At 39.1% G+C, this 27,261-nt stretch overlaps 1 protein-coding gene across 1 annotated transcript in view; it reads left to right on the top strand.

The window, feature by feature from the left end:
• The window catches only part of stab1 (stabilin 1), a 258,505-nt gene that overhangs the window by 62,490 nt on the left and 168,754 nt on the right, over nt 1-27,261 (top strand). The window contains exons 10-16 of the mRNA XM_048547400.2: nt 1,612-1,727; nt 5,137-5,219; nt 8,528-8,659; nt 12,582-12,710; nt 20,959-21,021; nt 22,236-22,349; nt 27,101-27,154. Coding sequence (XP_048403357.1) covers nt 1,612-1,727; nt 5,137-5,219; nt 8,528-8,659; nt 12,582-12,710; nt 20,959-21,021; nt 22,236-22,349; nt 27,101-27,154 — 691 coding nt within the window. The remainder of the gene's footprint in view (nt 1-1,611; nt 1,728-5,136; nt 5,220-8,527; nt 8,660-12,581; nt 12,711-20,958; nt 21,022-22,235; nt 22,350-27,100; nt 27,155-27,261) is intronic.

Below are 27,261 nucleotides of genomic sequence, written 5' to 3'. Positions count from 1 at the left end.
ACAAGAGAAATATCAATTACTAGGGGATATATGTTTAAGGTAAAAGGGGAAAAGTTTAAAGGTCATGTGAGAGGCAACTTCTTACACGAAGGGTAAGTTGCTGGAATGGACTGCCAGAGGAGGTGGTAGAAGCAGATATAATAACAACATTTAAGAGGCATCTTGGCAAATACATCCATAGGCAGTGAATACAGAGATATGGACCACGTGAAGGCAAAAGGATGTGAGTTTGGAACCCTAACTTCCATCTAAGGAAGGATAGATAATGTTATATTATGGGGATTTTTAAAAGCTTAAGCCTTAATTAGCAGAATGTAGAATGGCCAGATAAGATCTTTGAAATGATTAATTCCAATCTTTGTGTTAATTTTTCCCAAGACTTCATGAGGGTATGAATATGCTTTTCCTGAGGTTAATTCCACCACTTATGGTATAGAAAGGCCCTAATCCCTGGAATTCTCTCCTAAACCTGTCTGCAATTGTAATAGCTATTTTGTTAATCATTAAACTGCATCACTGGTGATGCCAGTTGATTTCAGATCACTTGTAGCTGGAGCCTGAGAGAGGAAGAAAGGTTCTGATGAAGTCCTGCAAAACTCTACTTTGTAGGTAACATAAATAACCAAGAGTTTTATTTTTGGTTTATAATAGTGGTTTCAGCTTTCTTCTATTGAGGACATACAGACCCAGTGCATTGGCCTCTTTACCTTGCTTCCTCTTTTATGATGCTCCTTAAATCCGATCTTTTTGACCAAGCTTTTGCTCATTTGTTTTGTTATCTCCTGATACGGCTATGTGTCATATTTGATTCATTCATGTCTCTGTGAAGTGTTTTGGGATATTTTATTACAGTAAAGATATTTTGCTATTATACGTTATTTGTGCATTTAGTGACATCTCAGATGTGATCATGAATGTTTCTACTAACTGTTTTTGCTGTCAGTTGTAATCCAGTTAGTAGCACCTTTGCTTCTGTCTCAGAAAGTTGGGAAAGTTCATTTCTCTTGCAAGATTTGAGCACAGAGATCACAGCTGAAGTGCTGAGCTGTTGGAGCTGCTGTCTTTTGGGATGTGGAGTAGTGCCCTATATGCCCCAGTAGGTGTACATAAAAGAACCCATAGCACCAATCATTGAAGAGCAGAGGAGTTATTCTGGTCAATATTTGCCTCTCAACATCAGAAAGAGCCATATTATCTGGTCCTTATCACATTTGCAGTTCCTTAGATTGCTGTGTATAAATTGGCTGCTGTGTTTCCTATGTTACAACAGTGGCTCCACTGACTAAAGTGCTTTGGGGGGTTCTGTAGTTATGAAAGATGCTATATGAATGCAAAAAAAATCTTTGTTATTTCTAATGGAAGTGTGTGACTTCAAATGTTTTGTCTTCCTATCATTAACAGAGAGATCTTCAAATCAGTTTTTCCTGAATCCATCTAACAGATAATTCTTCTTTCAGTAGAAGCAACTAAACTATTAACTATAAGCTGAGCTTAACGCTCATTAAAAAGATTCTTTCAAAACTCCTTTATATTGGACTATTTATGAAATCAGTGCAAGTGCATGGGATCACAGTGATTGATTCAGTTGTACTGTTTGTTTTAAATGTTCAGGTGCGCCTGTAAACCAGATGAGATTGGAGATGGCCGTAAATGCATTGGTCCCATCAGGGATGTGATCCAAAAGCTTATCACTAACCAGTACAGCACTGCATCACTTGCAATGTTTGGTAATTTTTTCAACATTTCTCAAACTACTGTAATGTATTGTTATAATATGGCCCTTTCCTCTGAACCCTGTAAATCTTCCCTTGCAAAAGCAAAGACTACCAATTATTAGGAATTGAATTTACAAACTCCTTTCAACGATACCATTCTTGCCAGTATTTATCTTTGGAGACTGTCTGAACTGGATTTGGCTTCATTCTGAGGGAGAACAGCCTTATCTGTGCCAATTTCAACCGTATTTCTGCTTTTCACTACTGGTTCAGTTTATCCACTGATTTAAGTAAACACATACCACTTTGAGTTGATAAACATGTAGCTGGAAATGCACAGCCAGTCAGACAGCAGCCAAGGAGCAGGAGAATTAACAGAGATTCCTGGCAAAGGGTTTCAGCCTGAAACGTCGACTTTCCTCCTCCTCGGATGAGGTCTGATCAGCTGTGTTTTTCCAGCTCCACGTTATTGACTTCAGCTTCCAGCATCTGCAGTCCTTACTGTCTCCATCTCTTTGAGGCTAAGATAATGGTGAACACTAACATAATGCCTCCCCTCCTCTCATCTCACAACATGATGAAACCAGACTGCCTTTATAATGCTGCTTGAGAAACACTCCCACACAAGAAACATGCTCTTGGCTAACACGTCTGTCCACTCAACTAATTCCTTTTTCCTCCACCGCATAAGTATTCCATTATCCATCGACCCTTCTCTTTGTGAGTAAAATTAAAGGCTTCCATTCAAACCAGAGCTTTATAAAATCATGAAGGTTTTAGATAAGGTGAATAACAAACATCTTTTCCCTACTATGGGGAGCCCAGAACTCAAGGGCATTGGTTTAAAGTGAGAGGGGAAAGATTTAAAAAAGACCTGAGAGGCAGCACTTTCACAAAGAGGATTTGTTATGTGGAAATTAGAACTGCCTAAGGAAGTGGTAGCTACAGGTACAGTTGCAACGTTTAAAAGACATCTGGACAGGTACATGAATAGGAAGGGTTTAGAGGGATATGGGCCAAATGTGACGAGTTTAGTTTGGGAAACTTGATCGGCATGAACGAGTTGGACTGAAGGGTTTGTTTCCATGCTGTGTGATTCTGTGATTCTGTAACTCAGCAAATATAAGCAACTCTCAAACTTGACAGGCTGCATAAAGAATAATGCTAGAGCGATATGTTAATGTCAAGCCAAACTGAGGTGTGCCGATGCTTCCTAGCACTGTGCTTCCTTTTTTGACACTAACATGTGAAAGTACGGCCCTGTGTTCCTCCAAAATATGAGGTCAGTTGTGGATCATGTGTGACGCAGCTGCATTTTTGTTATGAAGCCTGATGGGTCTGAGAAGAACTTCATTTTGTGGTAGTTATATAACGCAATGGCTACATGCCTTGTGCTGCAGCTAGACCTTTTGTCTTTACAAACACACGCAAGCAATGTTGGTTCTGGAACCAGTGCCATCCCTTGTCCCTATTCCTACCATGTCCCGAATATTGAATGCCTGTCCCACTAAATATAATGCGACAGGAAGCAGACATAATGTACTCAATGAAACCAGGGGAGCTCTGTTTCATGACTTTTCAATTAAGTTGCAGGGATTTTTGGAGCAAAAATTATTATAAGCGATTTAGTTCAGTGCATTCTCTTCCCAGATTTGATAAGCAAATTAAGGATAGTCTCTGAGGTCTTTGAATTAGCAGTAGCTAGCTACCCACCTTTTTCCATTGCTCCTAAGCTACTCCCCTTGGATACTCCTGCCAAACAGAGTCTGTTCTCACCCTGCTTTCTCCAGCATTTCACAGCTGCATTCATGAAACCCAGGGGCTATTCGACCTGCCACAGATTTTAAACTAAATATGGTGTTTTGCTCTAAAGCCATTTTGTAGCTTTCTTTAAACTACTGCAATTGCTTTAAATCCTGCAACGCACTTACACCGATGCCTGATTGGTTAAGTCCCAATCAATTGGCTTCTTGAAAACTTCCTCAGAATCTTTCTAAGGAAGAGTCACCAAAACCAAAACATTAACCCTGATTTTTTCTTCATAGATGCTGCTAGATTTGCCAAGCTTTTCCAGCAACTTGTGTTTTTGTTCCTGATTTACAGCATCCACAGTTCTTTCGGTGTTTACCTGAAGAAAAAAAACAAGTTACTTAACCAGTCAGATTGCGTGATTGTGAATTAACAGCACAAGGACAGAGACACAAGTGTATAATGGCACAGGAGAATTCAATGTCAAATCAAAGTCAGAAAGGAAGGAATGATCAGATTAAGAAAGATAAAGCAGAGGCAAAGTTAAGAGTAAAATTAAAATTATTTTGCGTGCTACAGTTTTTAAATCTCCAACAACAACTAGTTCCTGAAAAGAATGAAACTTCAGACTTAATTAATTTTCACTGCGAAGGTGCTTAATTGGCAGCAAATTCACACTTAACGAAGCGTGGAGCTGGATGAGCACAAAAGCTCCTAAGATGCTGCTTGGCCTGCTGTGTCCATCCAGCTCCACACTTTATCTCGGATTCTCCAGCATCTGCAGTTCCCATTAGCTGCATTACTAAAGGCATACTTAAGCTTGAAGTGACAACATTCTGCAGTAAGTTTAGTTTATATCTACATGCAAACACAATATTTTCATATTACTCAGAGCTTGTCAATAGTGAGACAGCTAGCAAGATTTTATTTTTTCAAAGTCAGCAACACAACTGAAATAAGATAATAAAATGTGAAGCTGGATGAACACAGCAGGCCAAGCAGCATCTCAGGAGCACAAAAGCTGACGTTTCGGGCCTAGACCCTTCATCAGAGAGGGGGATGGGGTGAGGGTTCTGGTATAAATAGGGAGAGAGGGGGAGGCAGACCGAAGATGGAGAGAAAAGAAGATAGGTGGAGAGAGTATAGGTGGGGAGGTAGGGAGGGGATAGGTCAGTCCAGGGAAGACGGACAGGTCAAGGAGGAGGAATGAGGTTAGTAGGTAGATGGGGGTGCGGCTTGGGGTGGGAGGAAGGGATGGGTGAGAGGAAGAACAGGTTAGGGAGGCAGAGACAGGTTGGACTGGTTTTGGGATGCAGCTGGGTGGAGGGGAAGAGCTGGGCTGGTTGTGTGGTGCAGTGGGGGGAGGGGACGAACTGGGCTGGTTTTGGGATGCGGTGGGGGAAGGGGAGATTTTGAAACTGGTGAAGTCCACATTGATACCATTAGGATTCTCCAGCATCTGCAGTTCCCATTATCTCTCTCTAACACAACTGAAACATGACTTTGGAGTTCCTTTAGCTTCACCATGGTTTTGACTGCAAAATCTGGGCCTTTATTGCTTGAAAAGTAATTTTGGAGTAATATTCTGTTTCAAATTCTCATCTAGAGTAAATAAGCTTTAAGAGAGATGATTAAATATGTTTTGCTTGGCATTTCCTTTTAATGTTTTCAGATAATGGATGTACATCAACATTGAGTAACATGGGACCTTTTACAGTCTTTCTTCCTCTAGTCAAGAAACTGAAAAGCAACCAGGTAAGTTACTTCAGATCATGGATAAGACAAGTTGAAAATATGCTCCTATTTACATATATATAAAACCAATATGTTTATATAGTTTACTCAGAAAAATTCTGTTAACAGTTTTGAATGGAAAACCACAAAACTCCAGTTTCTTCTTTATCAAATGATCTGCAGGCTTGTGGATGACAGAATGTTCTTGTGCATTGCATGTTATTCATTCAAGGCTCTGGAAATTGTAAGAAGCTTGAGATTCAATGCGCTGCGGCAGAATCCTGAAAACTAATGTAACAAACTAGGGATTACCAAGATTAAGAATTCAGGAGTTTTGAGGTTTATGTGCATAACACTAATGCACAGTGTCAGGTGTCAACAGTACAGTGTGTTACTCTGTTGTATACCCAGATATCATGCAGGGCAGGGAGGAGGCAGAGAACAAACGATGGGGAAAATGGACTTCTAATTAATGAAATGTGAGGCTGGATGAACACAGCAGGCCAAGCAGCATCTCAGGAGCACAAAAGCTGATGTTTCGGGCCTAGACCCTTCATTGCTCTCTCTGATGAAGGGTCTAGGCCCGTAACATCAGCTTTTGTGCTCCTGAGATGCTGCTTGGCCTGCTGTGTTCATCCGGCCTCACATTTTATTATCTTGGAATTCTCCAGCATCTGCAGTTCCCATTATTTCTAATTAATGAAGACTGTTTTATTTCATGTTCATGATCTCTGTCATGTAATGATATGATTAGGGCTCACCTTGGCTCTGTTCATCGGAGTGAATGCACAACTGACTGACTTGAAATAATATATAACAAGGTGTAGAGCTGGATGAACACAGCCGGTCAAGCAGCATCAGAGGAGCAGGAAAGCTGATGTTTTGGGTCTAGACCCTTCTTCAGAAATGGGGGAGGGGAAGGGGATTCTGAAATAAATAGGGAGAGAGAGAAAGGTGGATAGATGGATAAAGGAGAAGATGGGTAGAGAGGAGACAGACAGGCCAAAGAGGCGGGGTTGGAGCCAGTAAAAGTGAGTGTGGGTGGGGAGTTAGGGAGGGGATAGGTCAGCCCAGGGAGGACAGAGAGTTCAAGTAGGTGGGATGAGGCTGGTTGGTAGGACATGGGGGGGTGGGGCTTGAGGTGGGAGGAATGGATCAGTGGGAGGAAGGACAGGTTAGGGAGGCGGGGATGAGCTGGGCTGGTTTTGGGATGTGGTTGGGAGAAGGGAGATTGTGAAGTCCATAGTGATACCATTGGGGCTCCCAAGCCTGAGTCTTCTGAAATATACCTAGAAAGGTATGGTTATGAACTTTCAGTTTAAGTCTGGTATAGTGGTGTACAGCTAAGATAGCAGCCATTTGGCCTGCATCATTTTCAGATTTGGGTTTCACTACCACTTTGCCAGTTGACAATAAGTGTAGGATTCCAACTTGCATGACTGAACAGCTTTTTACCTCTTTTGGGTTGAAGTGTTGGATGTCCATGTAAAGGCTTGCCTGAAAGTCAGGCTGGTATATGGTCCCTCAGGGCTCCAACAGATTTTCAGTTGCTGAGTTTAATGCAAGGTAATGTATTTTGGGAGATCTAATGCAGGTGTGAAGAATACAGTAAATGGCAGAAAATTCTTTTTCGCATTGGTCATTCTCGATATGCTGAATGAATTAACAACACAAATAGCTGAAAATCGGTAAAATTACGTAGCTGGAGGGTGACAACATTAGGAAACTAATATCCAATCTTTAGGAAGTAGAGTCAAAAAGAGAAAAGAAACAGGTGAGTTGGCATTCTAATAAAGGGTGAAATCAATGCGGAGGGATATAGGCTTATAGCTCCACAGTTCCCTGAAAGTGGCAACACAAGTGCATAAGGTGGTCAAGAAGGCATAATGGCATGCTTGCCTTCAAAGTTGATGCATAAGTTTAAAAATAGGCAACTCATGTTGCTGCTACATAGAACTTTAGTTAGGCCATATTTCCAATATTATGTACAACTCTCGTCACTACCAGAAGGATGTAGGGGCTTTGGAGAGGGTATAGAGGCTATTTACCAAGATGTTGCCTCGTTTGGACAGTATTAGGTATGAGGAGAGATTGGAAAAATTGGCTTGATTTCATTTGAAAGTCCGAGGATAAGGGATGTCCTGGTAGAAGTTAACAAAATTATGAGAGAATGTCTTTTTTTTCCCAGTGTAGAAATGTCAATTACTCAGGGACATACATTTAAGGTAAAAGGGGGTAAGTTTAGAGGAGACGTGATAGGAAAGATTTTTACACAGTGGTAAGTGCCTAGAATGGAGGTGGTGAAGGCAGATACATTAGCAACATTTAAGGGGCAGTACAGGGATACATATCACCTAGAGGCAAAAGGTTTTTACTTTAGAAAGGCATCTTGTCTTGGCTCAATCTTGGTAGGCCAAAGAGCCTGTTTCTCTGTTTTATTGTTCTTTGTTCAATCAGTGAAACAGAAATTAAAGTTAAATCCTTTCGGCTTTTAATGGTAATCAGCTTTGTCAGATTCAGGCAAAGGCCTGTCAAGAGAATCACATCTAGGAGTTTGCAAATAAACCTGAATCTGCCCTACTGTGCTCGTCAAGCTTTCAATTTGACACCATTTGTCACTCATGCCTGATAATTTGCATTTATTAATTTTTAACACAGGGTACAGACATGTTTCTTTTCAAGGACCATTTATTTTGTTCAATATTAAATTATTTTCCTATGAATAGCTAGAAACTCTGTTTTAAGTGTAGCCATAGAAAAAAAGTAGGGTCAGGTTTTCTGATAGGCTTTTAACTATAGCATTGTGCACCAGGAAATTTCGGGCACCCCACTGGACAATTTTTGGAAAGTAATTTACACCATAAATTGAAATACTGAACAAATGCTGACCTTTCCCTGCAGATCTAGTACTTTATTCGAGTACTATTAATTCAATTCAATTAAATGTATAAAATAAATTTTCCTTTCCATTTTTGCAGTCTTCTATTTTAAATTTTATTATTTTAATTTCCATCCAAAATGTTGTGTGTTCATTCAAATGATTTACTTAGGAAAATTTAACTGAAAACATTTTCTTGGTCATGTATTCAGTGAAAAGATTAGCTCATATAGTCAACAGTCAGTGATCCTCAAGCCGGTTTTGTGTAATAGTGAGAGCAATGTTGAAAAATGGCCTCAGATGTGCTCAAAACAGGTTATAAACTCATTTTGAATCAACCACATCTCAGAAATACATCAAGTCATATCATTGATCTTTCCAAGCATTAAACTTGATATGGTTCTCCTTTGATACTCTTCTCATTTTCTATTTGTGTTATATTCCAACAAAGGTAATTGATACAAGCAAATTTTCATGCAAGCAGCACATTGTACCTGGTGTTTTACTACTCGAGGACCTTAAAAATATTACAACCTTTGAAACATTGACTGGTGATACTGTTGAAGTGATCCAGGCAAGAAAGGTAGGGCCATTTTTATAGTGCGAGTGTTTGGTTTTGAATGTTGTACGTTTTGCTAATTACAAGACTAGTTGCCTGCATTTTCAAAGATTAAATATTTCATAGTTAGTCAGAAGTGTATATTTAATTCTCTTCAATGAAAAAATGGGAGTTGTAGGTTGGTTTTCTGCTCAACCTTTGCTGAATGAGGTGACACTAAGTGAAGAGACAATCACCTCGAGTGGTCTCAGGCAGTTTTTGGCTCACAGCTGCAGGGGTAACAATGACAGCAGCTTGGTTTCTGTCTCATTACTCTGCAATATAGCTATTAAAACTAAACAGGCAAGATAGTGATAGATCACAGTGAAAGAAAACTATATCCCAAGAAAACATAAAACTCGTCACAGGAAGCTTTTCTAAGTGTTATCCCCTGATCTGCATTTGGGTAAGAATGATCAAAATCCTAATCAATTTTCTGATTTATCTGTGATTATTGATTATGATACATTTTTGTAGCATTGTGTGGACAGCTGAATGAATTACTTGAAATATTTTACAAAATGTGTACTCATCATTGGTATTTGAAGGCGAAAAACGTATAGGTGTCATAAACTGCAAGATATTTAAGTAAAGTTTCAAATGGCTCCATAACTTTTCAAGCCAGAGAATTTCCAGATTTAGCAGCATCTATTTGATAGGAAAAACTTGCATCTGATTGTATTGTATGCTTACTGGGTGTTTGCTCTTGCATGTCTTTGATGAATGCCCTTGAGAAGGATCACTTGAGATTTTCATCTGTAAGATCAGAAACAAGAGAACATGTAATATCATTTGTAGAATTTCCAGTTCTTTATCAGATGAGATTGGGTTAAGCTGTGAGGAGAATTTAGTCTTTTTTATTTCTTTTCCTCCATTCCCTTCATATCCTCAGCCATAGGCATAGAGTGACATTTCAAGTGCTCATAAGTGTACTTTTTAAAGGTTGTGACGTTTCCCGTCTCTACTGCACTCTCAGGCAGAACATTCCAGATTCCCATCACATCCTTTGGTTACAAAAATTTTTCTGCTAAGCCTTCTCCCCATCATCTTAAAATGTTGCCCCCTTGTTTTTGACTCTTCAGCTAAGGGGAACAGCTGCTCCAGGGGCATCTCCTCCCCGGCAAAGCATTTTGCTTTCCCTCAGCCCTGTGGAAGTCAGAGAATATGGTGGATTAAAGATAAAGGACCTTAACGTTGCCATCACCATTATCAAACTCAATATTACCTCAACATTAGCTGGGCTCCAATAATGAAGTTTATGGAATGGCATTTCTTGGTATGTCTTAATGGCTAATGCATTCCCAACAATTTTCTCAAGTGCGGGGGAGATAGACAGACTGGGACCAAATTATGTGCCAAATCTCACTGTGTTGGCCCAAATGTGAAGAGATTTCTGTTGCGCACTGAAAGTTGATGTGATATGATGTGATAATTGATCTTCAAGCATTATGATATCATACTTGCAATAGCTCCCATAACACATGAATGAGATGCAGGTAAAGTAGTATGAAAGAATTCAATGAACTTTTAATAAAGTACTTTATATTTACATATGTATGCTACAGTCACAGGCATTTGCATGGCTGTGATCAAGCCAAGCAATTTAAATGTACTATAACATACTTCATGTTGCATGTCATGATGCAAGAGAGTTCAGTGAGGTAGAAACTGAAATCGTTAAACCATCAGGTTACATGCCACAATATGGTGATGACATCATGAGCAAGTTCCTTAAAGGTATATTACATATCTATTGTGAGACACAGCATTACATGACTCTTTTTCTAAAGGAAATAAATTCCAAACAGATGTATGTACATGCATGCTGTCAATTCAACAATTAAACAGCTGTGTATAAACAGAGTTAACAAGCTGAATAATTTAAACTTTGTTATAGTATGTAATTTTACATATGATTTTGGAGGCTTGACAACTTGCACTGATCTGGTGATCATTTTCCCAACTGCAGAAGTTTGAGCTGTTTTCTTGGCTCTTGGCTGACAACTTGGTTGACCTGACAGCATTCAGCCTTGCTACACAATCATTGTTGTCAGAGTTTTTTTCCTCATTTCTCTGTGCATGTTTGACATTTCATACATTTATCTGAAGTGGCATCTATTCCTTTGCAATATAGTACCATGATCAGTCATGTCTTCATTTGATGGGCTGTATGCTTATGTTATAAATCCTTTATGGTTGCCAGGTATTCATGACTGTCTTGCACTTTCTGTGTGGTACACAGTTCTGGTAGTTTTTGCTGGTGATGTTTCATTCTCACCCTATTTGAAGAGGAAAGTCCTGTGGTCTGTTCATTCTCCCAAACATTGGTATGGTTTGCATCTCATGGATGATTACAACACTGAAATCTGCGCATATGTCAATGCTGGATGTTTGGCATTTACCATGTAGAAGATTTTGGGAATCCAATTTGAATGCATACTGCCACTGCAGTGTGATTGGTGTGACTGCAGGGAATTAAATGATGTGAGACAGTCTTTTATAAGTTGTACCACGGAGTACCACTTGTTGGAGTACATGACCTTTTTCTTGTGTAATTGTAATATGTTGACACAAGCACCTGTATCAATTTTGGGGTTTAGGGTTATTTTGACCTGCTTTTTGGGGATATGCGCATTAACAGTTATAAAAGCTTCTGATCACCTACCTTGTGATACTGGTACCTGAGTTTGACAACTTGACTTGGTCATTTTCTAAAGATAGATTTTTGGTTTGTTGGCTGGATGCCTTTAACAGTTCACCTGTGCTTGGTCTTCTGAATAAAATGATTAAATTTTCAAAAGGACTACAGCCTACCAGCAATGTTTAATCTTCATTCTGTCGTATAAAGTTTTGTTGTGTTCATCCAAGAAACAGAAAGCAAGGACACTTTGGTAGTTTTCAGAGCAAATTATCATATGTCTGAGTCCTAATGAGCTTTTAAAATGTACATGTTTGTTCGGATGATTTTCCCTGCTGCCAGCGTTGAGATGTTTTGCCACCTTGTTTGTTAGCTCTGACATGTTTCGGGGTCTAGCTTACCTTTTGAAATGAGATTTTCTGCATGTGGGCCCAGTGTCCTTTGGTGTCCATGTTTTGCATACCTGAAGAAATGTTGAATAACTGCTGGCTCTTTGTGACAAAAGCAGATCCATGACAGATCTTTCTGCTTTGGTGCATATTTCTGACTGTGACAAAAGTGTTGATTGCATCTAAAGCATATATTGGATAGTGGAGCTGCTGTGGCTCTACGCCAGCACCCATTCATCCAGCAAGGTTTCAATAGTAGGATTGTTTTCTTGCCCAGATCTTTGTTGAGGCTTCAATGGTGTATGTACGATTTCCAATTCAGTTTGCCTCTCCATGAGTTCTTCTGTCTGCAACCTCTGATGACAACATCAGCATGTACCTTAAGGGTGTGACACATACCTGCTGCGTGGCATAACAGGAAAAAGGATGTTAGGGCATTCTATGAAACATCAGTGCCCTAAGGAGGGGAGAAGATTGGTCATGTGACATGGGTAGAACAGGCAAAATAGTCAAAATGCTTTACAAGTTATCTTTTACTCAAATAAGTGATGTTACATGCTCTCACATTTCTGATCTTTTATCACACATTTTTTTCATTTTAGTGATATCTTCTGTTAAAATATTGAAATAACAGGATTTTATTTCAAATACAAAAGCTGTTGTGTCATCCCCTTGTGTTCCAATATTCCCACATCCTTCATTCCATGATACTTAGATTCCTCTATCTATGCCTGTATAGTTGTTTAGAAAAGTAACACAATAGTGGATTGCTGTCTTCCGATGCGTCTCTAGACTAATGCTACAGTTAGGAACTTCAAGATTTCCAATCTGAGGAACCAATTTGTTCACTAACGTTACTTTCTAATTTTTCTGTGCAAAGTACTTTCAGCTTGTATTTCAAAATAAAAGGTACAACATCGTGAGGGGCAACAAAGCAGCATCAAATGGAATCATTCACACAATTGACCGGTTTTTATCTGGAAACATTGAAAATCTCGGGGATCCACAGGTAAATCTCACATTAAATTTCGTACATAATAGTTTTTTTAATAAACTGATTAATTAACTTAGCTTCACCAAGCTAGATCTTGCCTCTGTTTTGCTCTGCTCTCTAATGTTCCATAAGTAAAAATTGCTAATGGGTTTTCATCCATCACCTAAAGCAATATTGATCTATTAGTAGCTTGTGACTTGTTGTAAGGCTCATCATAACTTAAAGGACTTTTCTTAACCCCTGAGTCCAATCCTTATCTGCCTTCAGTCTCCTAGAATTACCAAGTTATAACAGCATGGAGATATTCAACTGCTCTTGGATAACAAAGTGTGGAGCTGGGTGAACACAGCAGGCCAAGCAGCATCTCAGGAGCACAAAAGCTGACGATTCAGGCCGACAACCTTTATCAGAGAGGATCCAGCTTCTCCAGCATCTGCAGTTCCCATTATCACTGATACAATTTTAACCCCACTGTGAAGCCTCTTCCAGGGATGCCTAACCTGAAGAAGTTACCCTCCTCTTTATGCTCCTGAGATGCTGCTGGGCCTGTTGTGTTCATCCAGCTCCACACTTTGTTATCTTGGATTCTCCAGCATCTGCAGTTCCCATTATCACTTCAACTGCTCTTGACTTCTTTTCATTGTGCCTCCTAAACAGAACCTAAGTAGTTCAGTTGCTTCACTGCAATATAGCTAAAAAGAAGTATTTTTAACAAAGAATCTACTCTGTTTCTCTTTCATAAACCTATTGGCTTTTTTATTCTGACTTTTCTGAGTTAAGCTATTGAAAACCCTGCAATAGGTCCCTCCCAGTTGCTGGACAGAATTGAATGTTGAACGTAGCAACTTTTCAAAGTGCCTGTTCCATGAATATTACCAGCCATAGACTGCTGGCTTGCTCGGTACAAAAATAAAATAGATATAAGTAGAGGATTTCTTCATATATCTACCATTGCCCAACAAAGTTTCACTCTGGTAAATGTTTCTTTCCAATGGCTTTGAAAATATAACCAGTCCTTACCATTAACTTCTAACAGATAGTTTGTTGCAGACTTATAGATTACTGCTTCATTTTTATACTTACATATATCATATTTACAAACCTATAAAAACCGAAAGTCAGGACAAATATGATGTAAGGCATGTCATTTAATATAATCAACTTTAGTGTTTGAACTTGTGGCATGTAGGTTTTAGTCCCTGTGTATTAGAAGGGATTTAATGGGGAAATTTTCATATTTCTGCAGCCATGTTTTGCTTTAAAACCCAGTATGGGAGAGAGAGAGATTTCCTGGAATGTAATAGGGTTTTGTTTGTATTGGATGTATTTTTACGGCTAGACAGGTTAGACAGCCACAGGTTGTTTCTAGTTAGAAGCATCTGGATTTTCTTTCTTTTGTTTAAGGGAAGAATCGACAGCTTCAAAAGCCTTTTGGTTTTAGTTCTCAGAATTCTTAGTGGAAGTTAGATGTGTAAAGCAGCTTTACCTGAAAGAGATATGGTAATTTTAGTGTAAGGTACTTCATTTGAAAGTTCCAAATCAGAAATGTTTGGTTAGAATACCAAAGGGTTATTTGAAGCAGAGAAAGTCTAAACTCCGAGATAATGGGAACTACAGATGCTGGAGAATCTGAGACAACAAAGTGTGGAGCTGGATGAACGCAGCAGGCCAAGCAGCATCTTAGGAGCACAAAAGCTGATGTCAGATGAAGGGTCTAGGCCCAAAACATCAGCTTTTGTGCTCCTAAAATGCTGCTTGGCCTGCTGTGTTCATCCAACTCCACACTTTGTTATCTAAAGTCTAAACTCAGTTCTGTGAATACTCTAGGAAGGCTGGGAATTGAACTTGGAGGGCTTTCAGAGAAAGTACACAAGAATGATCCCAGGAGTGAAGGGCTTGTCATATGACGAGCGTTAAAGGATTCTGTACTTAATGGAGTTTAGAAGAATAAGATGGCGGGGGGGTGAAATCTGTTTGAAACTTACAGAATACTGAGAGGCCTGCTTGGAGTGAATGTGGAGACAATGTTTCCATTAATAGGAGAGACTAGGACTCAAGGGCACAGTGTCAGAGTGTAGAAATGACCCTTTTGAATTGAAACGAGGAGGAATTTCTTCAGCCAAAGAATGGGGAACTCATTGCCACATGAAGCTGTGGAGGCCAAGGCATTAATTTATCTAAGCGAGATGATTAGGTCCTTGATTAGTAAGGGGATCAAAGCTAAGTGGGAGAACGCAGAGGAATGAAGTTGAGAAACCCATCGGCCATGATCACATAGTGGAGCAGACTTGCTGGGCCAGATGGCCTATTTCTGCTCCTATATCTTGTCATCTTATTATAGGTGCGTACGCATCATACTTTTATTTGTACCAATTCTTTACTAAACTGGATTACAATGTTACGGAGGAGGAATAGCCAAGCCCCTCTGATAATTAAACTAAAACATCATTGGCCGAAGGGCCTGTACTGTTCAATGTTCTAAAACACAAGCCTCAATCTGTTATGACGAGAGTAGGAGTTCCCTTCAAATAATTGCCCCTGAAAAACCCAGAGAAGCACACCTATCCCCTCGTAATCTATTAAAAGAGTGGTTAAAAGCAAGAATATCCCTGCACTCCACTTTACAAGTAACAAGAAACAATTCATTTATTTAACCCAACAATGAGCAAATTAACAGAATTACTAACAAACTGACAATTCCCCCCATACTCCTAACCGCTTCCTAACTAATCTAAATTCTACTGGAATACTGTCCAATTAAACACAAGCCCCACTTAATCAACCTAATTAATAAGAAAACAATGAATTATAACTTAATCTCTCCATGTTCACACAGGCTGTCTTCTGGAATATTCTGCTGTCTTCACAAATGCCTTTCTCCCACTAATTCTGCTGTCAGGGATGTTTTATCTCTATAATTTCTTCAATGAGAACTTTGAACTAAAATACCATGGTACCTTTGAATAATTAGAATGGTTTTCTCTGAGAGCTGAATGGTGCTAACTCAAGGAGGTGGCAAATGGCTCTCCCCAATTTTTCAAATGACCTCGTCTTAAATACCCGTAATGACATAATCAAATTGTGAAAATATGATTAGTTTCAGGTTGTCAATACCATCAGACTTAAATTCAATTGGCTTTATGTACCTAGGTGCTTGGTTTAAATTAATTGGCCAAATTCAAATTTGTTGTCTTGGAAAAAGTGCCACTTGGTTGTTCTATACAAAATGTTTCCATTCGGGCACTTTCTGTACACCTGCATTTATAAACTTCCAAGCACAAGCTCTTAAAGAGGCCATGGCACTCTTCTCCCCACAATCATCTTTACCAATAAATTTTAACTTCCTGCCTTCCAATCCATGAATACTGTACCCAACTTCGTAACAACAATTGACAAAGAATTTATATTCACAAAAACAACTTACAAATTGGGGCAGTCCATCTCAATTGGCAATGAAACCGTGGCGCCAACTGCATAATTTACCAATATAAAATCCATATTTATAATAGACAATTTAAGAACAATTCTAATTACATGTGATTCATTTACCAGGGCGCAATTTAAATTTTCTTTGTGTAATGGGAAGGAGACACACTTTCCATTAACACCCTTGCTAGCATTAAGCTCTGAGCCGTATCAATGTCTGTCAGGATAACAATCTTTTTAGGCTTTTCCTTGGATAAAAATGGAGAGATTTACTTTTCAGATATAAACCACTTATAATCCTTGGTGCTGCCATCAATTCCCACTGTAAGATGCAGAGGATGCCTTCCAAACTTCATTTTCTGCTGCAAATTTGCCTTGTGGAAATTCTTGTCATGTGCGTCATTTCCACTGGTTTAACATTCATTTCTTTTATTGGTACTGTATTTTCTGAAGACCCCTTAAGTGTTCCTGTTACTCCCTCCAGATTAGTGTTCTGCTTCCAACAATTTGCTTTTAAATGCCTTGTCTTATGACAATGAAAACATTCTGGTTTTGTAACATTGCTTGTCTTCTCTATATTATCCTTTCTAGCACTTGGGGCAGCCTTTGCGTTTAACCTATTCCCCCAGCTTTTCTGCTTAAAAAGTTGCCAAATGGAAACCAACACTTAGCTGTTTGTGGGAAATATTATTTACGTTGACTGGACCCGCTGACTTTTTGACTTTAAATAATTGATGCACAACCAAATTGGACTCAGTTGTTACTGGAATGCTATTCTTGAATTCCTCCATAGTCATGATTCCCATCACATTTTCAAACATTTGCTGGAACTTCGGTGAACAATGCCAGTGATTTTATATTTCTTTTTCTCCAGTGAATTCCACAAATGTCTCACTGGGTTTCATCTTTACTGCCCTAAACTTAGTAATTAAGCTTCACTGAGAAGGCTACAGGCATAAAGACCTACACTTTTTAACTGTCTCATCATCTGAGGATTGTTCTTTCAAAGGTCTAAATTACACATTCCCTGCTTCACCAGTCAGGACAATTTGTAGCATTAGTACCCATGCATCCTTTAGCCTTTGATTCTTTAGCAACCTTCGCCTGTGACAATGTTGTCACTTTAAGAGGTTATTTTGTCCCTTTGCTTTTGAAGAGAGGTTGTAAGGCAGAGACATCAAGTGCTACTTCCTCTGAAAACACTCTCCTGGAGAACTGCATGTAAGACTCTGTGTCTGACTTTGCCTTTTTGCCAAGGGGTGTGCTTATGGGTTGTTGTTATATTGGACCCGTTAATTAGTAATAGGTGCCTTATCCATTATTCGGTTAAGTTTACGAAAAGTTGTTATTCTAAATCCCTCTTTCTTTTGTCTGTATTTGAACTACAGTGTTCAGATAAATTGTGTCCTACTTAACATTGAGTAGTTTGACCAGTCACATCACATCTGGAACATGCACATCACATCGACCTTTAAGATTAGAAAAAGTTAGGGTCTGGACTACATTCTTAAAGTATTTTTGAGGGGGTCTGGTCTTGACCCCAATGAGAGAAAATGACTTTATACTCCTATTCCGTAAATTTAGGAAGAAAAGTGGCTCAGTGGTTAGCACTGCTGCCTCACAGCTCCAGGGGCCTGGGCTTGATTCCCCCTTGGGCAACTGTCTGTGTGGAATAGACATGTTCTCCCTGTGTCTGCATGGGTTTCCTCCAACTGCACTGGTTTCCTCCCACAGTCCAAAGATGTGCAGGTTAGGTGCATTGGCTATCGTGTTCAGGGATATGTAGGTTGGGTGGGTTTGGGGAATGGGTCTGGGTAGGATGTTCTGAGGGTCAGTGTGGACTTGTTAGGCCGAAGGACCTGTTTCCACACTGTAGGGTTTGTGTGGAAAAGGAAGATATTTTGTTGAGTCAAACTTAAAAATGGAATTCTCTTCCTTAGCCAAAATACTGGACTCTCTTGCTACCCATAGCCTAAGCTTTTCTTTATCCAGTTTGTTTCATGATTTCTCATACTCTTTGAAGTTCAAATTCAGACATCTATCTCTCTTTCTGTCTCAGGCTACTTCAGCTGTAACTGAATCCGAGCCAACTTGACCTGCGTTCCACCTGGGCTATACTCTTATCTCCTTCCAATCCCAGATACTGTGTTGTTACATCAACTGTGCACTTCGCTTTTGCTTTTAATTCTAACTGCAACTTTTCAGCTCATGTTACTTGCTTAGTCTTGATAATTGTTTACAAATCACTCAGGGATAAATCTGTTCGCCCCAGAAAAGTCGTAGCAATTCACAAAGCCATTTTGGTTTTCAATATGTGCTGTAAAATTTAATCAGCTGTAACCATATCAGGTTCCAGCACATGTATTTTACTGTGGATTACAAATCCCACGAGCTCCAAATTACATTATGTTCCCAGACCGGACTGCCAACTTTGTTACAATGCATGTTGAAATCACCAAGTTATGTAACAATCTGATGAGGGAGCCAGTATCCTTCTGCTTTATTAAAATAGATCAAAGATGAGATGAGACTTGTTAACAGAATAAAGCCACAAGACTCCACAGTTTTGAATAAACAATACCATATAAGTTAGAACAGTAACACAATATGTAGTAAATGTAGAACTTATTTCTAAATCCCAAAAATTAGCATGTGATGAACATCAAACAGCCATGAGAGATTACAAAGATTATTCAGCAATTATTCCTGGATTTTAATGACACGATGGATCATCAAATGTCATTGAAGTTGTTCACTTTTGCTGACCTTGAAGCTCTCTCTCAAGAGCTGGTCTCTCAAGGGCTACCTCAATGTCTGCTTCTGATCTGGACGATTAACCTTCATTTCTCAGTCTGCATTTCCTTGGACTTTAGAAACTGTACTTATTCATTGGCACAACACCAGCTTTTTGCTGACAGCTAGTTTCACTAAGCTAGATCTTCACTGTGGTTTTCCATGAGCTCTAACCTTGCTCTGTTGCATCATGCGGACACTGCTAATGAACTTTTCAACCCCCATTGTCAATCATACCAATCTATTAGTAGCGCCAGCCTTCTTGAGTGACCACAGCTCCCTGGCTTTTCCTGACCCCTAACTCCAATCCTTAGCTATCCCCTATCACCTAGGACAATTCTGCCTGAATACATCACAGGTATTCAAATACTTGTGACTTCTCCCTGAATCTCATACACAAAACCAGTGTATTTTAGCTGTTTCCCTACAATGCAGTTGAAAATCTAATGAAGAGTCTCCTCTCCTTCTCTTTCACATACTTAACTGACATTTTTCACTCTATCCTCCTTCTTTGAACTCCTGTTCACTAACATCGCAAACAGTCTGAATGACCGATTGAAAATCTACACCTATCCCGTCAACCCCTTAATAACATTTATACATTTCAATAAGGTCTTTGTTCATTCTTCCAAATTCGAATTAGTATAAGCCCAACCAACTCAAACTTCCCTCATTAGAAAATCCTTCCATAAGAGTCTCAACCTACTGAACCTTCTGTGGACTGTCTCCAAACTAGTATACCTTTCCTTAGATAAGGGGAAGTAAACTGTTCGCAGTATTCCAGATGCGACCTGACTAATGCCTTTGTATAGAATTTTTTTTTAGTTTCAATTTCCAAATTCTGCTCCCTTTGAAATAAAGACAGCATTTCATTTTGCCTTCCCTGTTAACTGCTGAAAATGTATGCTAGTTTTTTTGTCATGCCTGCATGAGGATTCCCAAAGCCCTCTGTCCGACAGCCTCCTGCAGTTTTCCCCACTCAAATAATATTCTGTCCTTCTATTTTTTCTATTAAAGTACATAACTTCATATTTTCTCACGTAATATTCCACGTGCCAAGGTTTTGCCAGCTGCATTTATCTGTCTCTATCCCTGTGCAGAACCTTGGTGTCATCTTCAGCACATGCCTTGGCCACCTCTTTTTCTGACATCTGCAAACTTGGCAAAGTATATTCACTTCTTTCATCCAAGTCATCAATATATATTTGTAAATAATTGTGAATCCAGAAATGATCCCTGCGGCACTCCATGAGTTACAGGTTCCAATGCTCAAAATGCCCTCTCTATCCCAGGATAATTGATGACAGCCATTTGTTGGTTCATTTCTCATAACAATGATTCGACTAATAGGAGACAACCTGCCTGGTTTGATACGTAAACACACGTGTGGTGATTAACTGTCAGTCATCACTAGTTGCTGCATTCTCCACTGCAATACCTCTACCAGTGAAACTCCACTTGCCACCCACTCAGCATTGTTCTCTCATACAGTATAACTGTTGATTCTTCCCTTTATTGGTATCTCTTGTGAATTATCCTGATGAATACGCGACCAAAAGCTTAGGAAATGTGTTTTTTTCAGCAATATTTAAGTTTTGTACTACTAAATGACTAACATATTATATCATTTGTACAAAAATGTAATGTTAACGTACTCATTGGCTCATGCACTATTTTAGTCTGTGATTTTTACAGATCTTATATTTACTATTGTGTTTAATGCTCTTTGTCTAGTTTTATTTTTGTATTTGAATTAAGAATGTTATTTCTAACATTATGTCAGAAGAGAGATTCAATTCCAGTTAGTTCTGAGGGCTTAATTTTCTGCACTTATTGAAAAAGTCTACCCTTTTTCAGCTGTTGAGGAATTTGTTATTTATCTTTGTGCAATTCATTACATTTACAAAGCAAAGCATTTTTTTAAGTTTGTTTGTTACGTTCATGTTTTCTCATTTCAATGTTTCTTTCATACATGCTGTAATGTATGCAGAGATTGATAAATAATATGTGTGTATCTTACATTGTTTATTTTTCCTTCAAATAGAAAACTGTTGCTGATATTCTTGCTGCAGGACTGATGTTTAGTAGGTTTGAAACCATTCTTGAGGTAAATACACTCCAAATTTTTGGCCTATCAAAATTAAAAGCCTAGCTGCACGTAATTTTGGGCTTCTGTTCAATGAATTGCCTGGAACTAAATCTTACTTTAGTGTTAATATGATTGTGAGACTGGTGGCTTTATTGTAAGCTCATGTTTCATTTATGTACTTTGATTGTGAAACTATTTCAAGATGTAGTTTTAAGAACATAAATCATGACTTCGTAGTTGATCATCACACCTCTTCCCCTGCCTAAGCAAGGTCCAGTCAGATTTAGCAAATGAAAACCTTTTGGTTGACTTGTCAAACTCAAGACTGCTAACCACACAGAAGGATGACTGTAAATGCTCCTGGAGCATTTATGTGCTGGTCAGAATTGGTGCCTCTGCTTCCAAAGGCACTGCAAAAACCAATGCTTTACATTGGCTGATGGCACTTTGACACTGCAATTGCTTCAACGTAGACTTTGTCACCATTTCAATAATCAGCCAAAATGATTGGTGCCCAATGTTGAAAATGTTTTCTGCATTAGTTTTGAGTCCAGAAAAGTTGCAGTCACACAGGAAATAGATCATGTGTTTTAAATTTAGATGTTGCTGGATTGATTTTATCACTCTGACCCTTGTTCCAACCCTGCATCTCCTCCTATAAGAAAAACATTTTCTTGAAAAAAAGAATCTTGGCTGCGAAGTGACAAAGTGCATAAAATCTGGCACTTTAAAACAGCTTTTGCAGCAGCCAATGAATGTAAAATAAATCCTTTGATGAATCAGGCAATGATGGTTCAGTTGAATCCTGGAAAATGTACTTTTTTCCAAAGCTCCATAATGCAATTGAAAAAGTCACTCTTGTGTCAATGGTGAACCCGTTAAATTTTTATTTTCTTTTATGAGTTTACTTTCTTCTATACAGAATGATTCCTCTGGAATGGGTTCGCTGAGTTAATAGCATTCACTTAACATGAAGTGGTTGTTAGTGCGACATTGCTATCTCAATAAAATCAACATTAGCAGTGAATAAGATTGGACAATTATAGAAGATTCTATGCTCTTTAATCTTGCAAAAGTATTTCCTTGAAAAATGCCTTTAAATGGCTCTTAGATAAAGATGTTTGATCTTTTATTGATAGGGTTATTCAATTATAATGCGGTATGGTTCATGGATGGTATTTTTATTGACTCTTCAAAGATGAGAAGAATTTTATTATTTAATCTCTTGATAGAATTGTGATCTACCTTTCATATTGGATGGCCCTGGTCCTTACACAGTCTTTGTGCCGAGTAATGATGCAGTGGACAAAATGAGAGATGGAACATTATTCTATATGTTTGGTGAGGTAGGAGCCCAAACAAAAATGAATAAGAATTGTACTTGTTAAGAGCTATCCAAATTGTGAAGCTACAATAATGCTCTGCTTTTCCAAAATCATTTTGAATTTTAAATCAAACAAGTACATTTTTTTGAAAAATTGTGTAAAATATTGAAGTGCAAAGTGATTTTTTTTCTCCACAGTACTGGTTGCATTCAGTATATCATAAATACAGATCAAACTGTATTTATTCTCACAAAGAACGGAGGAACTGGGAAATTATACCATTTGCACCATTTTGACAGCATTTGCAAAGTGAGGGGCACTGAAGCTTATGGGTTTAAATTTACTTCTTCTAATATTTCAAACATGGATCCTCCATTACAGGATAATTGATATAATTGAAAATAATTGATTTTGGAAACAGACTTAATTGTACTTTGTTTTAAATACATCTTTTTTCTGCTGCTTTTATGAGGGAATAATTTGTTTCTCATTTTATCAGTTACTGTACCTTCCTCTTTGTATATCACTGCACCAAGAACAGGAAATCTGTTCTTAAGACTCTCCTTTCCTTATTTTAAGATCATATATCATCCATGGAGCTAAATGCTTCCAACGTGTTCCTCATTCCAGACATCCTAATAGAAATCAGGAGCTCCCATTGTGTAAAATCAAGGGGGCAAGCTCATGTATTGCCACATTACAGTGCAGCCAATTCATGTATACTAATGGACTTTACCGCTGTTGCATTGGTTGAAAATGCAACACAGCATTTAGGCTCAGATTTCAGGCCTCCATCCATGTCAGAACAGAGGCAGGGTGGGATTTAAAAACGGCAGACCTGACCTGATTCTGGGATTCCTGCCTTTGTTTCCATCACATGGGATTTTTATTTCCAGGAAGAGTGTAATAAGCTTGCACTCGGCAATTCTTTTTGCATGTTTTGTGATGCCAGCAACAACTGGTTTGCGGTTGGACTAGTTTGCTGCCACTGCTCTCTTTCCTTGACTGGGACTAAGGGTCTGCTTGGTTTATAGAGGTACAGGAAAGCCACACGTGACTCTTAATTAGACCCTAATTAAATGACATTTAGTTTACTGCATATTAACAATGTTAGCATAATTAGCAAGTTGTGTTGGTAAGATAGACATTGTTACTGAGGCTTTGAAGAGACCCAGGATAAACTCTGCATTCTTCAAGATGCTCAGTTGCTTTGACCTACATGTTCCAAAGTCTGTGTGACATTATCAGATTGGGTGGCGCTTAGTGCAGTCTCCAACTTTAACGCCTTTCAAAACTAACACTTTAAACAACACCACCCTTGCCAATTCAATTGTGAGGGTGAGCACTCTGATATTGAACTATTTTTATGGTGTTGAATTCATTTTGGTAGGAGATGTGATTTCTAGCATCTCCTATTCCTTGCTATTCATTCATTGACGACCTTGAAATACAAAGAAAAGTTATTTCAGGTTTAATAGCTAGATAAATTATAAGTTTATTTTCCTGCAACAATCATTTATAGAAATTTGGCCTCCAAAAGTAAGTTGACCATTTTATTGACTTCCATAGTATGAAGATTGACACGCATTGCTGCACTTTTCTGAGGAGAAACTGCCATAATGCCTTCAAACTTATGGATACATGCTGTGGTGCTCTTTTGTCATACAATGAACTTACATGTAAAAGTTCAGAATTCAATGAGAAAAAAATTTGCTCCGATTGAACATTAAAAATATTAAACATCTGTTTCACTTCGTTGATTGAACAGAAATCTGCCTTGTAAAGGAAATGAAACTGCGCCTGCTTTAAAAAAGGCTACCTGGTGTTTCATATTCAGTGGACTCCAGTGTAGATACTTTGCAGGGATAATGTGAACTGCAGATGCTGGAGAATCCAAGATAACAAAATGTGGGGCTGGATGAACACAGCAGGCCAAGCAGCATCTTAGGAGCACAAAAGCTGACGTTTCGGGGCTAGACCCTTAATCAGAAAAGGGGGAAGGGGAGAGGATTCTGAAATAAATAGGGAGAGAGAGGGAGGCGGACTGAAGATAGATAGAGGAAAAGATAGGTGCAAAGGAGAGTATGGGTGGGGAGATAGGGAGGGCATGGGTCAGTCTGGGGAGGACGGACAGGTCAAGGGGGCAGGATGAGGTTAGTAGGTAGGAAATGGAGGTGTGGCTTCAGGTGGGAGGAGGGGATAGGTGAGAGGAAGAACAGGTGAGGAAGGTGGGGATGAGCTGGGCTGGTTTTAGGATGCAGTGGGGGGAGGGGAGATTTTGAAGCTGGTGAAATCTACATTGATACCATTGGGCTGCAAGGTTCCCAAGCGGTCTATGAGTTGCTGTTCCTGCAACCTCTCTCCTATCCTTCCTCTCACCTATCCCCTCCTCCCACCTCAAGCTGCCCCTCCATTTCCTCCCTACTAATCTCATCCCGCCCCCTTGACCGTCCGTCCTCCCCAGACTGACCTATCCCCTCCCTGCCTCCCCACCCATACTCTCCTCTGCGCCCATCTTCTCCTCTATCCATCTTCAATCCGCCTCCCCCTCTCTTCCTATTTATTTCAGAGTCCTCTCCCCATCCCCCTTTTCTGATGAAGGGTCTAGGCCTGAAACGTCAGCTTTTGTGCTCCTAAGATGCTGCTTGGCCTGCTGTGTTCATCCGGCCCCATACATTGTTATCTTAGATATTTTGCAGGATTCGTTTTGTGGCAATTATGAATGCTTGGTTGAGTTGCAAATGGTCCACAACTGTATTGTGGTCCTGCTGAGAGTTTTTACATTTTGATTGACAGATTTAAGAATTTGTTGAAGGATTATCTGTCTTTGTTATAAATGGTTAAGTGTTTTTACGAAACATTAACCAATTGAACGGACTTGCACTTATTGCATGGGTTTAATGGATGAGATATTTTTCTGTAAGAAATGCCTTTGAATATGTTGTTTCCATTAGGCTAGTTGGACAAATTCCTTTCCCTGTTTATTTCAAATATTTCCTAACGTTTTCCCACAGTGATGCTGGATTAATAACTGAAGGATGGGAGAGTGCATCAGTAAATTGGGCCAATGTCCCAGTAAATGAAGGCAGGCATCCCAGCCTGATAGCCTGGCCAACTGACCATCTGGGCCTTGCACCTCGCTCCAGGCCAACTTTGCCTGTTGAAAAAGAAAATACAGCAGGCAGCTATCCTTTTCAAAGAGACAGATCTGCTGTGTCAGGAAATTTCTTAACTTAGAAGGATCAAGGTTTTGCATTTAATCAGACAGAAATGACATTTCTCTGAATTTCCCTTTGTTGAACCACCAGTTGAAAAGTCATATATAACATGTTGTTAATAATAGTTAGTTTGTGGCTGATAGAGGAATGAGGTTGTTGCTTAGTGATGGCATTAATACCTTGAGTCCAAAGATGCCATTTTGGTGTTTTCTTACTATAAATCTAGTGAGTTTTTGAGGTAGGGTTGAATTTTCCAGCAAGCTTCTGGACTCCACCATCAAGATTATATAGGGGTCAAAAGTCTGAACAGTGGGAAACAGTCCATTAAATATTTTTTGTCCCAGAGGGCAGTGGATTGCCAATTGATTGTGGGTGATGGAGAGAAAATTAGAGGCCATCTATCTTGAAATAGCAGCAGGAGCCACGGAAGCTAGCCAAGGGAGAGGGAGCTTCATGCTGGGTGTGCCTTCTCTCTGCCACTGGGAGATGTCCTCCAACAATCTAGAGGTCATTTGGAAAATTATTAAACAGCTATTCACGAAAGTAGTTAGTCATCCATCACTTGTCATGTGTAGGAAGATAGTCCTGCCATCCACCATCCTGCCCCTGGGAAAATGGCCTGTGGACAGTATGGATCCGAGAGCCTGCAATACCAGCCAATAGCACTGGTTTTAACATATACCTATCTCTCTTCTTAGGCCCAATAGAGGTTCAAAGCCCAGCCCCAGAAATCTGTCTCTGAAATCTTCGTTAGGGAAACTCCTATGTGTAGTGAACATGATTTCCCTTCCACTCTCCATCATAAAACATTGTGGGACTTCACCAAACAATGCAGCAGAGGAAGACTTAACTGCTGTGTTTGATTATGTAGATTGTTTCTTCTGTGGCCAATACATTCATATTTTGTGGCCTATGAGATTATGAATCAGCTGCAAATCCTCTTTTGCAGTGTTTCCCAAGGGAAGGCTGCAAAGATACACCAACTGGGTGATTCACATTGTTCCTAACATTTGCCAGCATTTGCACAGCAAACTGTCTATGTCGCTGCTATATGATTCCTATATCACTACTTCATAACTTGCAGTTGCAGTAGAATTTGGCACAGCCTATGTGAAAAGGATGATAATTTATGGGTGATACTTTAGATTGTAGTAGATGGTTAGAAATTAATTTTTTAAATTCCAAGAAATATGTTACACCAGTTGGATTGAAATGGTTAAATTAAGATCAGATCCCAAACAAGTTTAGGTTCCATAGCTGGAAGGAACATTATTTCTATTTTATTGATAATACGTGCAGAGGAAGTGTCATGTGCTGGATTGTAGATTTACAATAAACTGATTTCTGAAGATTGAAAACAATGGGAAAAAAAAGGGGGAAGCAGAGACCAGTTGTAACTGTTACAAATGAAAACCAGACAAAAAAATATTTCTTGGCTTTTATAAGGAACAGAAACACACTTAAATTATCTGGAATTATCAGTGAAATGTTGAACTTCCTATCTAGTCATTGCTTTCATGTAAACTCTTGCATTTTTGTTTTCTTTAAAACAAGGGTCGGCCAAAACTTCAAGAGCTTGTGAAACATCATATCTTTGCATCTGGCAATGTAAGCAGCTTTATTCTTCAAAATATTCAGAGAAAAGTCAAAGGAAATGGTCAAGCAGTAGAATATTGAGTCCTGGATTGAAGGGTTACATTTCAATCTGATCCATG

This window comes from Stegostoma tigrinum, chromosome 11, assembly GCF_030684315.1.
Source record: "Stegostoma tigrinum isolate sSteTig4 chromosome 11, sSteTig4.hap1, whole genome shotgun sequence".
Taxonomy (NCBI): Eukaryota; Metazoa; Chordata; class Chondrichthyes; order Orectolobiformes; family Stegostomatidae; genus Stegostoma; species Stegostoma tigrinum.
Note: the sequence above shows the minus strand (reverse complement) of the source record. Positions and strands in the feature narration are given on the sequence as shown.